The sequence below is a fragment of the Cyanistes caeruleus genome, chromosome 1 (assembly GCF_971803275.1).
Source record: "Cyanistes caeruleus chromosome 1, bCyaCae1.hap1.1, whole genome shotgun sequence".
Lineage (NCBI taxonomy): Eukaryota > Metazoa > Chordata > Aves > Passeriformes > Paridae > Cyanistes > Cyanistes caeruleus.
Genome location: NC_141701.1, coordinates 450,241 through 465,604, shown reverse-complemented (window position 1 = coordinate 465,604; position 15,364 = coordinate 450,241). Strand labels below are relative to the sequence as shown.

At 74.6% G+C, this 15,364-nt stretch overlaps 1 protein-coding gene across 17 annotated transcripts in view; it reads left to right on the top strand.

The window, feature by feature from the left end:
* PLEC (plectin) overlaps positions 1 to 15,364 on the top strand; it is a 127,049-nt gene that overhangs the window by 13,817 nt on the left and 97,868 nt on the right. For 3 of the 17 annotated variants that reach the window (XM_086875488.1, XM_086875465.1, XM_086875445.1), the window contains exon 1: positions 9,666 to 9,844. The exons of 8 other annotated variants lie outside the window; for them this stretch is intronic. In XM_086875488.1, the coding sequence (XP_086731614.1) occupies positions 9,736 to 9,844 (109 nt within the window). In that variant the 5' untranslated portion in view covers positions 9,666 to 9,735. Of the gene's footprint in view, positions 1 to 2,721; positions 2,808 to 7,192; positions 7,695 to 9,361; positions 9,447 to 9,643; positions 9,845 to 15,364 lie in introns of those variants that run through there. 6 more of the 17 variants (XM_086875530.1, XM_086875510.1, XM_086875411.1 and 3 more) reach the window with 4 other exon arrangements.

The window sequence follows — 15,364 nt, the reverse complement described above, 5'->3', positions numbered from 1 at the left end:
CTGGTGGCCACAGTGTGGTGGCCATGCCACAGTCCCTCCTGGTGTCCCCAGGGCTGGCTGGTGGCCAGGGTGTGGTGGCCATGGCACAGTCCCTCCCGGTGTCCCCAGGGCTGGCCAGTGGCCAGGGTGTGGTGGCCATGCCACAGTTCCTCACAGTGTCCCCAGGGCTGGGCAGTGGCTGCAGTGGCTGGTGGCCATGGCACAGTCCCTCCCGGTGTCCCCAGGGCTGGCCGGTGCCCAGGGTGTGGTGGCCATGGCACAGTCCCTCCCGGTGTCCCCAGGGCTGCCCGGTGGCCAGGGTGTGGTGGCTGTGCTGGGTCCCTCCCGGTGTCCCCAGGGCTGGCCAGTGGCTACAGTGGCTGGTGGCCATGGCACAGTCCCTCCCGGTGTCCCCAGGGCTGGCCGGTGCCCAGGGTGTGGTGGCCATGGCACAGTCCCTCCCGGTGTCCCCAGGGCTGCCCGGTGGCCAGGGTGTGGTGGCTGTGCTGGGTCCCTCCCGGTGTCCCCAGGGCTGGCCAGTGGCTACAGTGGCTGGTGGCCATGGCACAGTCCCTCCCGGTGTCCCCAGGGCTGGCCAGTGGCTGCAGTGGCTGGTGGCCATGGCACAGTCCCTCCCGGTGTCCCCAGGGCTGGCCGGTGGCCAGGGTGTGGTGGCTGTGGTTAAGGTGTGGTGGCAGTGTCAGGCTCCTTCTCAGTGTCCCCAGGGCTCTGGGAGTGGCTGTGGTGTGGTGACCAGTGGCTGCAGTGGCTGGTGGCCATGCTGGTGTCCCCAGGGCTGGCCAGTGGCTACAGTGGCTGGTGGCCATGGCACAGTCCCTGCCGGTGTCCCCAGGGCTGGCCAGTGGCTGCAGTGGCTGGTGGCCATGCCACAGTCCCTCCCGATGGCCGCAGTGTGGTGGCTGTGCTGGGTCCCTCCCGGTGTCCCCAGGGCTGGCCGGTGCCCAGGGTGTGGTGGCTGTGCTGGGTCCCTCCCGGTGTCCCCAGGGCTGGCCGCTGGCCGCGGTGGCCGCAGTGCAGTGGCCATTCCTGGCTGATTTGGGGCCGCTGTGGCCACCCGGAGCTGAGGCTGAGGCTGAGGCCTGGCACCACCGGCTGGCACCGTGCCAGGGGCTCCCCCCACCCCCGGACGGGGTCCCGGTGCCAGCGGGGGCAGCTGGGGGCTCCCCCCACCCCCGGACGGGGGTCCCGGTGCCAGCGGGGGCAGCTGGGGACTCCCCTGCCCCCCTCAGGGACAGACACCCCCCCAGCAGTGCTGGCAGGACTGGGGGACACCGGGGGACTGGGGGACACCGGGGGACTGGGGGACACCGGGGACGGGCCCCAGCCGGGGGGAGCTGGGCTGAGCGAGTTTGGGGGGCTGGACATGTGGGGCTGGGCGTGTGGGGCTGGACATGTGGGGGTGGACATGGGGGGCTGGACATGGGGGGCTGGACATGGGGGGCTGGACATGTGGGGCTGGACATGGGGGGCTGGACATGTGGGGCTGGACATGGGGGGCTGGACATGGGGGCTGGACATGGGGGGCTGGACATGGGGGCTGGACATGGGGGGCTGGACATGTGGGGCTGTACGTGGGGGCTGGACATGTGGGGCTGGACATGGGGGCTGGACATGGGGGGCTGGACATGTGGGGCTGGACATGGGGGGCTGGACATGGGGGGGTGGACATGTGGGGCTGGACATGTGGGGGTGGACATGGGGGCTGGACATGGGGGGCTGGACATGTGGGGGTGGACATGTGGGGCTGGACATGTGGGGGTGGACATGGGGGCTGGACATGGGGGGCTGGACATGGGGGGCTGGACATGGGGGGCTGGACATGGGGGCTGGACATGGGGGGCTGGACATGGGGGGCTGTAAGTGGGGGGCTGTAAGTGGGGGGCTGTAAGTGGGGGGCTGGACATGGGGGGCTGGGCGTGGGGGGCTGGACATGTGGGGCTGGACATGGGGGGCTGTACGTGGGGGGCTGTAAGTGGGGGGCTGTAAGTGGGGGGCTGGACATGGGGGGCTGGGCGTGGGGGGCTGGACATGGGGGGCTGGACATGTGGGGCTGGACATGGGGGCTGGACATGGGGGGCTGGACATGTGGGGCTGGACATGGGGGCTGGACATGGGGGGCTGGACATGGGGGCTGGACATGGGGGGCTGGACATGTGGGGCTGGACATGGGGGGCTGGACATGGGGGGCTGGACATGGGGGGCTGGACATGGGGGCTGGGCATGGGGGGCTGGACATGGGGGGCTGGACATGGGGGGCTGGACATGGGGGCTGGGCATGGGGGGCTGGACATGGGGGGCTGGACATGGGGGGCTGGACATGGGGGGCTGGACATGGGGGCTGGGCATGGGGGGCTGGACATGGGGGGCTGGGCGTGGGGGGCTGGACATGGGGGGCTGGACATGGGGGGCTGTACATGGGGGGCTGGACATGTGGGGCTGTACGTGGGGGGCTGGGCGTGGGGGGCGCTGTGTGTGCCGGTGGGAGGGGGGGGTCTGTGCTGGGGGGGTCCGGGCGCTGGGACCCCCCTGCCGGAGGGGCTGTGCTGCACTTGTGGGGACAGCGGGGCCGTGCTGGGGGGGTCCCCTGGTGTCGTTGCTGGGGAGGGGTCTCTGCTGTCCTGGGGGCCGGTCGCAGGCGCTGCCGGGGGGCGGTGTCGGTGCCGCAGGGGCGGGGGGCTGCGGCGGGGCGGGGCGGGCCGGGGGGGGCGGGCCGGAGCCGCCCCGGGGCTGCGGGACCGGCCGGCGGCGTGCGGGAGCGGCCATGGAGGGGGCGCGGGGCATCCACCACGAGATCGCGTCCCTCAAAGGTACCGGGGGAGGGGGCGCCGGGAGGGGTCCCGGGACCGGGCCCGCGGGGACCGGCAGCGTCCCGGGGCGGTTCCGCGTCCCGGGGAGGGGGGGGCGCGTCCCGGGGAGCTCCAGCCGCACCGCATCCCTCCCGTGCCGCTGTCGCAGCGCCGGCAGGAGGGCGGGGGTCACCGGGGACGCCCCGGCATCGCCCAGAGTGAGCCGGTGTCACCGGGAACCCGGCAGGCATCGCGCTGGCCGTGCCGCGGTACCGAGCCGTGCTGCAGAGCCGGTGCGCTGGGCCGTGAGGAACGGGCCCGGTCACGGGGCTCCCTGTGTCACCGCAGCGGGCACAGAGCCACCGCGGGGCCACCGCAGCGAGCCACCGGGCCGGGCCCGGCCTGGAACGGAGCCCGGAGAGGGTCGGCGTGTACCCGGCGAGAGATGGGATGCGCGCCGGGAACGGCGTGATCGACACCGGGAGCCTCGGGGTGGGGATGGAGCCGGGAGCCTCGGGGTGGGATGGACACCGGGAGCCTCGGGGTGGGGATGGACCCCGGCGGGGGTCGCGATGGACACCGGGAGCCTCGGGGTGGGGATGGACCCCGGCGGGGGTCGCGATGGCCTCGGGGTGGGGATGGACCCCGGCGGGGGTCGCGATGGCCTCGGGGTGGGGATGGACACCGGCGGGGGTCGCGATGGACCCCGGGAGCCTCGGGGTGGGGATGAGATGGATCTCGGGGGTCCGGGGGTGATCCCGGCGAGGTTCGGGATGGGCACCGGCAGGGTCAGCAGCTGTGGCGGTGCCGCAGGCCCCAGCGAGGGGATCCCGGCTCCCGGCGGAGCCCGGGCTCCGGAGGGGCTGATTTACCGTGAGAAGCGTCCCAGCGCCGGGACCCCCGCCGGCACCGGCCTCATTCTGAGCCTCTGGCCGCGGTGCCCTCCGCAAACAGCCGCGGCTTTGTTCCGCCGGGCACGGGGAGCCCCGCCAGACCCCAGCACTGGCACCGGCACCAGGACGGCGGCGCCGGGCCCGTGGCCAGAAGCCGCTGGCACATTTGGGGGGCTGCCCCCTCCCCCCCCGCCCGGCACAGGAGCGGGATCGGGGGGTGCCCCCAGCCCCCCGTGCTGGCAGCCGGTGCTCCCGGCCCCCCCCGAGGTGCGGGGCGGTGAGCGGAGCTGCGGGGCCGGTGCGGGGGGGTTCCTCCCCGGTGGGTGCGGGGCCCTGCCCGGCACGGGGCAGCTGCGGGGCGCTGGCGGCGGCCCCGCTGTCACATCGCGTTGGATCACGGCGGGCGGCGGGCGCTGACGCGGCATTTCCCGGAGGGAGCCGCCGGCGCGGCCGTGACCCCGCTGCGGGCTGGGGGTGCGGGGCCACGGCTGGGGGGGGGGGACGCGCTCCTGCTGCCCCCAGATTCCCTGGAGGTGCCCCCATCGCAGCCATCCACAGCCGCTCCCCATCGTTTCTCATCCCTGCTCCCCTTTGTCCCCCTCCTCGCCCCCCATTACTCCCCCCAGCGCTGCCCCCTCCCACCCCGCTGGGGTTCCGGGGTGCTCTGGGGGTGGAACGTGCCGAGGTGGGGCTGATGCTCTCCCCAGGCGTTCCCTTGGAGGGGGCCTGGGCACCCCAGTGCTCCCAGCTCCCCCGCACCAGCTGTGCCGGGGCCCCGGTCAGTGCTGGAGTAACGGGAGCCCCACTCCGCCACCCCTCTCTGCCCCCAGGGCTGAGGGATGCGGGCCTGGGGAAGTTGTGCAGGTCCTGCTGGGGCCCCCGGGGACGGCAGTGCGTGCACATCAGCCCCGCGGGTTTGGGATCCCCAGGGGTGGGCGCCCCACAGGCAGCAGCCCCCCATGGCTGGGTCACTGCTCCCCACCAGGAAATCCCAGTGAACCCCGCTGTCACTCGCAGCAGCGCCATCGGCAGGGGCGGCGGTGCCGGGGGGTGTCCCTCCATTCCCCCGAGGCTGCCGGGGGGTGTCCCCCCGTTCCCCGAGGCTGCCGGGGGGTGTCCCTCCGTCCCCAAGGTTGCCGGGGGTGTCCCTCCATTCCCCCCAGGCTGCCGGGGGGTGTCCCTCCGTCCCCCCAAGGCTGCCGGGGGGTGTCCCTCCGTTCCCCCCAAGCTACCGGGGGGTGTCCCTCCGTTCCCCGAGGCTGCCGGGGGGTGTCCCTCCATTCCCCCGAGGCTGCCGGGGGGTGTCCCTCCGTTCCCCCCAGGCTGCCAGGGGGTGTCCCTCCATTCCCCCAGGCTGCCGGGGGGTGTCCCTCCGTTCCCCCCAGGCTGCCGGGGGGTGTCCCTCCGTTCCCCGAGGCTGCCGGGGGGTGTCCCTCCGTTCCCCCAGGCTGCCAGGGGGTGTCCCTCCATTCCCCCAGGCTGCCGGGGGGTGTCCCTCCGTTCCCCGAGGCTGCCGGGGGGTGTCCCTCCGTTCCCCCCAGGCTGCCGGGGGGTCTCCCTCCGTTCCCCAAGGCTGCCGGGGGGTGTCCCTCCGTCCCCCCAAGGCTGCCGGGGGGTGTCCCTCCGTTCCCCCCCAAGGCTGCCGGGGGGTGTCCCTCCGTTCCCCCCCAAGGCTGCCGGGGGGTGTCCCTCCGTTCCCCCCAAGCTACCGGGGGGTGTCCCTCCGTTCCCCCAGGCTGCCGGGGGGTGTCCCTCCGTTCCCCCCAGGCTGCCGGGGGGTGTCCCTCCGTTCCCCCCAGGCTGCCGGGGGTGTCCCTCCGTTCCCCGAGGCTGCCGGGGGGTGTCCCTCGGTCCCCCAAGGCTGCCGGGGGGTGTCCCTCCGTCCCCCCCAGGCTGCCGGGGGGCTCCTGCTGCGGCCTTGCAGCATCCCAGTGCCCCGAGCTCCCTGCGCTCGGCCGGGGGTGCTGAGGGAGCCTTGGGGGGCTCCTCCCGTTTTGGGGTCTGTTCCCCCGGCATGAGCAGCCCCCAGCGTGGGGGACACCCTGGCACCCCGCTTGGTCCCAGGGTTGGTCCCAGAGGGGGCGTCCCCGCTGCCGGGGGTCCCGCTGCCGTGCCGGGGGTCCCGCTGCTGTGCCGGGGGTCCCGCTGCCGGGGGCTCTTCCCGCTGCTGTGCCGGGGGTCCCGCTGCCGTGCCGGGGGTCCCACTGCCGTGCCGGGGGTCCCGCTGCCCTGCCGGGGGTCCCGCTGCCCTGCCGGGGGTCCCGCTGCTGTGCCGGGGGCCGTGCTGGGGTCCCCGCCGTGCCGCTGGGGGTTGTTGGGCGGTTCTCGGTGGCGGGGGGCTCGGGGGAGCGGCAGCTGCCGTGTCCCCAGCTGCCGGCCGGCGGGCGTGGTGTGGCACAGCTGTGTCCCGGTGTCACTGGCGGGACTGTGCGGGGTCCCCCCGGGGGTGCCGGGATAAACTGGGCCAGGAGCAGAGCAAATATTGACGTGGCAGGATGTGGCTACCGGGCCCTGCCCGTGCCCATCCACCTGCTCGCCCCCCTGCCCGAGCCCTGCTCGCCCCCCTGCTCGCCCCCCTGCCCGAGCCCTGCCCGCGGCCCCGCGGTGCGCGATGCTCGGGGGAGCGTGGAGGAGCCGTGCCCGGCTCGGGGCCTCCCCGCTCTCGGGGACCCCGTGCTCACGGTCCTCTCCCGAGCTCAGGGACAGCCGCAGGGCTCAGGGTGCCTCCCCAGGCTCGGGGTGCCCCTCCCAAGCCCAGAGACCCCCGCGGCTCAGTGTCCCCCTGGGCTCCGGGATGGCCGCGGCTCGGGGTCCCCTCCAAGCCCAAGGACCCCCCCCGGCTCAGGGTCCCCCCGGGCGCTCCCAGGGGCCGGTCCCGGGGCGGGGGCGGGGCGGGACCCGCGGGGGTTCCCACGCAGGAACCGGCCGGGTGGGTCGGGGCAGGGGGGGAAGGGGGAGGCGGGTCCGGCCGTGCCCCCCCCGGGCGGGAGCCGGGGCCGGGGAGGGGCCGGTGGTGAGTCAGGGCAGGGCCTGGGGCCCCCCCTGACCCCCCCGAGCGGGGGTGGAGCTGCAGCCGCTCCCGCCGTGCCGGCAGCCGGCGCCGCGCCGTGTCGGATCGCGCCGGGACGTGCCGGGCCATACCGGGCTGTACCGGGCTGTACTGGGCTGTACTGGACTGCACTGACCGCGAGCCGGACCGGACCGTACTGGGCTGGGCTGGACCACACTGAGCCGCGTCGGACCGTGCTGGGCTGTACTGGACCGTGCTGGGCTGTACTGGACCGTGCTGAGCTGCTCTGGACCGTGCTGAGCTGCTCTGGACCGTGCTGAGCTGCTCTGGACCGTGCTGAGCTGCTCTGGACCGTGCTGAGCTGCTCTGGGCCGTGCTGGGCTGTGCTGGGCCGTGCTGGGCTGTGCTGGGCCGTGCTGGGCCGTGCTGGGCTGTGCCGTACGGAGCGGTTCTGGACTCTGTTGAGCTGTGCTGGGTGAGCCGTAACCGAGCGGGCCCGTGCCCGGAGCCGTGCCGCCATGGTGGCGGGGATGCTGATGCCGCTGGAGCGGCTCCGCTCCATCCTGGAGCTGCTGTTTCACGAGGGCGTTCTGGTCGGGGAGCGGGACGGCTGCCCCCGGCGCACCCACCCGCAGCTGCCCGGCGTGGCCAACGTGGAGGTCCGGCGTGCCATGGCCTCGCTGCGCTCCCGCGGCCTCGTGCGCCAGACGGCCGCCTGGAGACACCTCTACTGGTACCTGACGGACGCCGGCGTCGCCCACCTGCGCCAGTACCTGCGGCTGCCGCCGGACGTGGTCCCGCGCTCCCTGCAGCGCGTCCCCCGCCCCGCCGCCCCCCGGCCCCGCGCCGCCGCCGCCGCCGCCGCCGCTCCCCAGCGGGCGCGTCCCGCCGCCGGTGACCGGCTGTACCGCAGGAAGGACGAGGGCGTGGGGCACGTGGAGCCCAGCGCCGGCAGAGCAGCGCAGGGGGTGGCCCAGCCGCCCCCCCAGCCCGGCCCGGCCGCAGGTACCGATCAGCGCCCCCGGGCTGCTCCTGGTGCCATCGTGGGTGGGGGGCACTGGAGCCCCTCTGCTCCCAGGGGAGGGCTGGGACAAGTTCTTCATCTCCCCAAGTTCTCCAGCCCCCCAAGTCCTTCATCTCCCCAAGTCCTCCAGCCCCCCAAGTCCTCCAGCCCCCCAAGTCCTCCAGCTCCCCAAGTCCTTCATCTCCCCAAGTCCTCCAGCTCCCCAAGTCCTCCAGCTCCCCAAGTCCTTCATCTCCCCAAGTTCTCCAGCCCCCCAAGTCCTTCAGCCCCCCTGACTGCTCCCCACCTCTTCCTAGCCAAGGGGTTCCTGCAGGTCCCTGCCCTGTCTGGGGGGCTCCTCGTCCTGACCCCACGGGGACCCTCTGGGCTGGAGCGGCCCCTGGGGGATCCCGGGGGCCGGGGTGCACTGAGGTGGCTTCCCGGGGTCCCCGAGAGGCGCTGGGGTGACGGCACCGGGCGTGTGGCGGGCTGGTGCCGCCCTGCCGGGCTCCGCCGCGGTGCCGGGGGGAAGCTGGGCCTGGGGGCTGTGCTGCGGGGGGCTGTGCGGCGGGGGGCTGTGCGGCGGGGGGCTGTGCGGCGGGGGGATGTGCGGCGGGGTGCCCGCGCCCTGGGGAGCGCCGCTTCAGGGGGGCCATGGCGGGGAGGGGGCGCATTCCGTGGGGATTTTGCCCCCCCAGGTCCCCACTGGGCCTAGGGTGGGTCGGACAGACGGCGGCAGCTGGGGCGGGCAGCGCTGGTGGGGAGGGGGCTGCGGCTGCGGGGGGGTCCCCAACCCCGCCTCCCTGGCGACACGCGATCCCGACACACGATCGGCGGCAGCTGGACCCGGCGGGGGTGCGGGGCGCCCCGTGTCCCACCCCCCCGGGCGGGGCAGCTGCGGTGTCGCTCCCAGGCGGCGGCGAGGGCCCCCCCGATCCCCGCGGGCTGTGAGTCAGGCCGTGGCCGTGGGCAGCCGCCTCCGGTCCAAGTTTCCAGCCTGGAGGCGCCGAGCCCGGTCCCTGCCAGCGCCGTGAGTCACCGGCCGCCGGGGGGGCCGGGCCCGCGGCGCTGCTGTCCCGTGGCTGCGGCTGCTCGCGGGCAGCACCCACGTCCCGTGGGGACCGGAGGGGTTGTCCCGAGGCCCGGCCCGGGGGTCGCATCTCGCGCCGGGCTCCGGGGCTGCCGTGGCTGCCCGACCCTCGCGTGGGACGCGTGGGACTGGACCCCGTCCAGTGCTGGTGCCAGCCGATCCGGCTCCAGGCTTTCCCTCCGCCCGCCCCGGCAGCCGCTGCCGGAAAACCCGGCCTGGAATCCCGGCTTGCGGAGACGGGGTCGCGCCGGCGGCCGGGGGTTGCGGGGTCCCCGCGGGGGCGGAGGGGGTCCGGTACCCCCCCCGCGGCCCCACTACCCCCCTGCCCGGGGGGGCGGCGTCCTTCGGCGGCGGGGCCGTGCCGGGGCTCTCACTTCTGATGTCACGGCGGCCCCCGAGGTGACGGCCGGGTGACCCGCCCCGGTGCCGGGGGGTCCGGGGGTCCTGGGGCGCCGCCGCGGTCGCCCCGTCCCGCCCCCGCCCGTGTCATGTTCTAACTCGGGCTCGGTGACGGGCGCCGGTTATTTATATCGGCGCCCGCTCCCTGCCCGCCCCCCCCCAGCCCCCGCCGCCACCGGCGGAGCCGCGCTGCGCCCTCGCTCCGCACCTGTCCGCACCCTGCCCGCACCTGCCCGCACCTGCCTGCCCATGAAGGTCGTACCGGGTGGGTGAGACCGGTGGGGCTGCGGAAAGGACGGGGACGGGGGGGGGGCTGGCGCCGCCGGGGCGCGTTGTCCCAGGATATAAAAAGCCGGGATGAAGGGGACACTCGGGGGGGGGCGCGGGATCGGGGGGGACACGGGGGGGCCCTGCCGGTGTGGCGGGCAGGAGGCGTCTCCACGCCGCGGTTCGGGAGGGGTTAAGGCGGAGCGGGCGCTGCCCCGTGGGGGCGGGCGCTGGTTCGTCCCTGACCCGCCGAGCCCGGCCGGTGCCGAGCCCGTGCCGTGTCCCTCATGGAGGACACCGGGTCCCTGTTCCCGTCGCTGGTGGCGGCGGGACACGCAGCATCCCTCGCCCTGGTGTGGTACTGGCGGCGGCAGCGGGACGAGCCGGGGGGCACCGGTGAGTTGGGCTCCGCTCGGCCCCCCCGCGCCTGGCTCGGCTCGGCTCGGCCCCTCGCCCCGCCCACCCGGGGAGGGGGAGCCACCCGACACCTGCGGCCGCCGGGGCGGGGGTCCCGGGGGGGCTCAGGGGGACCCACCCACCCTGGGGAGGGGGGCGCGGGGAGAGGCGTGCGGCCCTGCGTTCTGGGGGGGCTTCAGCTGCCCTGGGGGAGCATCCCGGCGGGAGTGGTACCCAGGCGGGGGGAGTGATGCTACCCGAGGGTGACTCAGCACCGACAGAGTGTGGCCCCCCCCGTGCCGCCGCCCCCTGCCCACCCCGACGCTTTCACGAGTGGAGGTCCCGGCAGGAGCTCCCTGGCGCCGAGCCGGCTGCCCAAACCCTCCCGCAGCATCCCCGCGCCGAGGCACCGAGGTGCCAAATAGTTCTGGGGGCGGGTATCTGGTGACAGAGGGGGCCGGGGAGCGCCGGGAGGATGCCGGGGGTCCTATGAGACCCCCACCCGCAGCCCCGGCGCGGCCGCAGCCACCACCTGCATCCGAGCTGCCGGGGAGGCCCCGGCCCTCCCCCCGGGCACTTTCCAGGGCGTTGGCTGCGGTTTCCGTCGATCCGTGTGCGGCGCTGGGCACCGTCACGGGGCCGCCGCCGCTCCGGGATGGCCCCGCTCCCGCGGCCGCCGCCGCTCCGGGATGGCCCCGCTCCCGCGGCCGCCGCCGCTCCGGGATGGCCCCGCTCCCGCGGCCGCCGCCGCTCCGGGATGGCCCCGCGGCCGCTGCCGGTGCCGGTGCCAGATAAGGCGGGCAGGGCACCTTGGCCCGGCCGGAGCCCCCGCTGCTCCCGCCCGGGGGGGCCGCTGTCCCTGGCGCCGCTCCGGTCCGAAGGACACCCCCAAGGTCGCACCTGCCGGGGGCCATCATCCCTCAGCGCCGCGACCCCCCCGAGCTGGGAGCTCCCGGGGGGCTCCGGCAGCATCGGCTGCTCCCGGCGGTCCCTTGGGGGCTCCGGGGTGTCCCCCGGTGGTGCCCGTGCCCGGCTGCGCCACTCCGGGCCAGTGCGTTTGGTTTGGAGCGCTGCTCATGAAACCCTCCTGGGGGAAGGGGGGCTGCCCGGTGCCCGCCGTGCGCTCCCGGTGCCCACGGTGGGCTCCCGGTGCCCACGGGTGGGTTTCCCGGTGCCCGCCGTGCGCTCCCGGTGCCCATGAGGGGCTGCCCGGTGCCCGCGGGTGGGTTTCCCGGTGCCCGCGGGTGGGTTTCCCGGTGCCCATGAGGGGCTGCCCGGTGCCCGCCGTGCACTCCCGGTGCCCATGAGGAGCTGCCCGGTGCCCGCGGGTGGGTTTCCCGGTGCCCACGGGTGGGTTTCCCGGTGCCCGCTGTGCGCTCCCGGTGCCCACGGTGGGCTCCCGGTGCCCACGAGTGGGTTTCCCGGTGCCCATGAGGGGCTGCCCGGTGCCCGTGGGTGGGTTTCCCGGTGCCCGCGGGTGGGTTTCCCGGTGCCCGCTGTGCGCTCCCGGTGCCCACGGGTGGGTTTCCCGGTGCCCGCGGGTGGTTTTCCCGGTGCCCGCGGGTGGGTTTCCCGGTGCCCGCGGGTGGGTTTCCCGGTGCCCGTGGGTGGGTTTCCCGGTGCCCACGGGTGGGTTTCCCGGTGCCCGCGGGTGGGTTTCCCGGTGCCCACGGGTGGGTTTCCCGGTGCCCACGGTGGGCTCCCGGTGCCCGTGAGGGGCTGCTCCAGCTGCTGTCGGTGTCACTTGTGGCACAGTGTCAGGGCAGGTGTTCTCGGGGTGCACCACAGCTCAGCCGGAGCTGCATCCCCGTGCCCGCGGGGCTGGGGGACACAGGGCCGGGGGGCACAGGGCCGGTGGGCACAGGGCCGGGGGGCACAGGGCCGGGGGACACAGGGCCGGGGGGCACAGGGCCGGGGGACACAGAGCCGGGGGGCACAGAGCCGGGGGGCACAGAGCTGGGGACACAGGGCCGGGGGGCACAGGGCCGGGGGACAGAGAGCTGGGGGACACAGGGCCGGGGGGCACAGGGCCGGGGGACAGAGAGCTGGGGACACAGGGCCGGGGTGCACAGAGCCGGGGGACAGAGAGCTGGGGGGCACAGAGCCGGTGGGCACAGGGCCGGGGGACACAGGGCTGGGGGCACAGGGCTGGGGACACAGGGCCGGGGGACACAGGGCCGGGGGGCACAGGGCCGGGGGGCACAGGGCCGGGGGGCACAGGGCTGGGGAAGCTCGGGCGGCCGAGGCAGAGCCTGGCAGCCTGCTGGCGGCGCCGGCTGGTTTTGGCAGCAGGATGCCGCTGTTTGTTTGGCCCCGCTCCGGTTTCCAAGGCTGCCAGAGACGTGGCGGCAGTGGGCGGGTGGGGGCCCCAGAGGTTTGGGAAGCCCCCCCCGTGTCCCCCTTTCCGCTGCACTCAGCTTTTCCACCGCGCTGGCGGCTCCGGCTGTGCCAGGCCGGGAGGGTTGCTGGATGCCGCTTCTGGCCGCAGCAGTGACTCACCAGCCTCGAGGGGCCGTGGCTGGCAACCACCGGCATCCCCGGCGCGGCCCCCCCGGCACGGCCTCCGCCCCCCGGCGCTGCCTCTGGCGGCCGTGGGGAAACTCTTCCCGGCACTGTCCCACGTCCTCCGCGGTGCAGCCGTGGGAAGCGTCCTGGATCTGTGGGGAATGTCCCGGATCCATGGGGAATGTCCTGGATCTGTGGGGAGTGTCCTGGATCTGTGGGGAGCGTCCTGGATCTGTGGGGAATGTCCCGGATCCATGGGGAATGTCCTGGATCTGTGGGGAGTGTCCTGGATCCACTGGGAGCGTCCTGGATCTGTGGGGAGTGTCCTGGATCCGTGGGGAGTGTCCTGGATCCGTGGGGAGCGTCCTGGATCTGTGGGGAGTGTCCTGGATCCGTGGGGAGTGTCCTGGATCTGTGGGGAATGTCCCGGATCCATGGGGAGCGTGTGGAGCCGTGGGGAGCGTCCTGGATCCACTGGGAGCGTCCTGGATCTGTGGGGAGTGTCCCAGATCCATGGGGAATGTCCTGGATCTGTGGGGAGTGTCCTGGATCCGTGGGGAGCGTCCTGGATCCGTGGGGAATGTCCCAGATCCATGGGGAATGTCCCAGATCCATGGGAAATGTCCCGGATCCATGGGGAATGTCCCAGATCCATGGGAGCATCCCGGATCCATGGGGAATGTCCCGGATCCATGGGGAATGTCCCAGATCCATGGGAAATGTCCCGGATCCATGGGGAATGTCCCAGATCCATGGGAGCATCCCGGATCCATGGGAAATGTCCCAGATCCATGGGGAATGTCCCGGATCCATGTGAAATGTCCTGGATCCATGGGGAATGTCCCAGATCCATGGGAGCATCCCGGATCCATGGGGAATGTCCCGGATCCATGGGAAATGTCCCGGATCCATGGGGAATGTCCCGGATCCATGGGAAATGTCCCGGATCCATGGGAAATGTCCCGGATCCATGGGGAATGTCCCGGATCCACGGGGAGCGTGTGGATCCGTGGCAGCGTGCGGGAAGCGTGGCGGGCGGGGCAGGCGCACCCCACGGGACGCGTGTCCCGTTCCAGGCTCTGTTCCCCGCTGCTATCGCCGAGGCCCGGCCCGCCCGGCCCGCCCGGCCCCCCCCGGTCCCCCCGGTCCCCCCCGGCCCCCCCCGGCTCCCCCGGCTCCCCCGGCTCCTTATCTCGGCGGCGCAGATGCGGCGCTGCCGCTGCCCTGGGGCAGAGCCGTGGGTCGGCACCGGGCCGGGCCGTGCCGTGCCGTGCCCAGCCCCCACTCCTGCTGACCCGGTTCGCCCTGCCTGCCTCGTGCCGTGCTGGCTTTGAACATCCGAGCCCCCAAGATCCCCCAAAGCCACCCTGAGACCCCCGTGCTCCCCCCAGCAGGGAGGCGCCTTGCTCCAGCAGCCCCCTCAGTAGGCGGGGTGCTGACACGGGCTGGCCTCACAGCACCCCAGTGCCTCGCTGGCCGGGGATCCTGGGCCGTGCCAGGCCGTGCCAGGCTGTGCCATGGCTGTGCTGTGCCAGGCCGTGCCTGGCTGTGCCATAGCTGTGCCATAGCTGGCTGTGCCATGGCTGTGCTGTGCCAGGCCGTGCCTGGCTGTGTCTGGCTGTGCCATAGCTGGCTGTGCCTGGCTGTGCTGTGCCACGGCTGTGCCTGGTTGTGCCATAGCTGTGCCTGGCTGTGCTGTGCCAGGCCGTGCCTGGCTGTGCCTGGTTGTGCCTGGCTGTGCCATAGCTGGCTGTGCCATGGCTGTGCTGTGCTGTGCCAGGCCATGCGTGGCTGTGCCTGGCTGTGCCTGGCTGTGCCATGGCTGTGCCTGGCTGTGCCATAGCTAGCTGGGCCGTGCCATGCCATGCCTGGCTGTGTCTGGCTGTGCTCATGCCGCACTGTGCCATGCTGTGCCATACCGTGCCATGCCTGGCTGTGCCCATGCCGTGCCATGCCGTGCCATGCCTGGCTGTGCCCATGCCGTGCCATGCCGTGCCATGCCTGGCTGTGCCCATGCCATGCCATGCCATGCCGTGCCGCACCACACCATTCCTGCTGGTTCGAGCCCCTCCAGCTGTGTCCAGCTGCCCGCTGCGCTCTGCCCAGAGCCGTGCGGGTCTGGGGGTCCCAGCAGCGTGGCCGGGGTTGGGCTCCCCGCTGGCCGGGAGCAGGAGGAGCCGCGCTGGGTGAGGCCGTGGGCTGGGTGAGTCACCGGCCGCGCTCTGGCCGCGCTCCGGGCACGGATTCCGCCGCACTCCCACCCGGCCGCCGAGCGGGGCGGGGGGCGCCGGGCCGGGCCGGGCCGTGCCATGGGCTTCTCGCTCTGCTGCTGTTGCTGCTGCGGGCCGGGAGAAGGTGAGCGGCGGCCCGGGGGGTCGGGGGGATCGGGATGCCGTGGCACCCCCCAGGACCCCCGTTCCCCTTCCCAGCACGAACAGGTCCGGCCCCGCGTGTGCTGCCGGGCTGCTCCGACCGCGGCCGGGGGCAGCGGGACTCGGCGTTGGGCACAGGGGGTCCCGGCAGCTTGGGGGGCGTCCGTGGGGACCCCCCGGAGAACGCGCTGGGGGCTGCCCTTGGCACAGGGACCCCGGTGGGGACGGGAAGCCGGGAGGAACGGGCGCTGGAGCCAGCGGTTCGTGCGGGGGGACAGGAGCTGTCCCCACCCCGGGGGCTCTGTGTGTGCCGAGGGGCCGGGACGAGGCCGCGGGAGATTTCGGGGTGCCAGGAGTGCAGCGCTGGCTGGTCCAGGGGGCTCCGGGCGGAGGGGCGCGGGTGGGGGGCACAGGGGGCTGCTGCGTGCCGGCTTTGTGGGGTGCAGAGTCCCGGCACGGGGGTCCCGAGTGCCGGAGGGGGTGTCCCGTCCGGAGACCGCCCCGGGGTGCGGGATGGGGTTCCCCCTCGGATCCCTCGGGTTTCCCCGGGTGCTGCGGGCGGTGGCGCAGCCGGAGCCGCCGAGGGGAGGGCGGGGCGGAGCGGGGCGGGTCCCGCCCGTTTCCCCCCCCCGCCCGTCCCGTC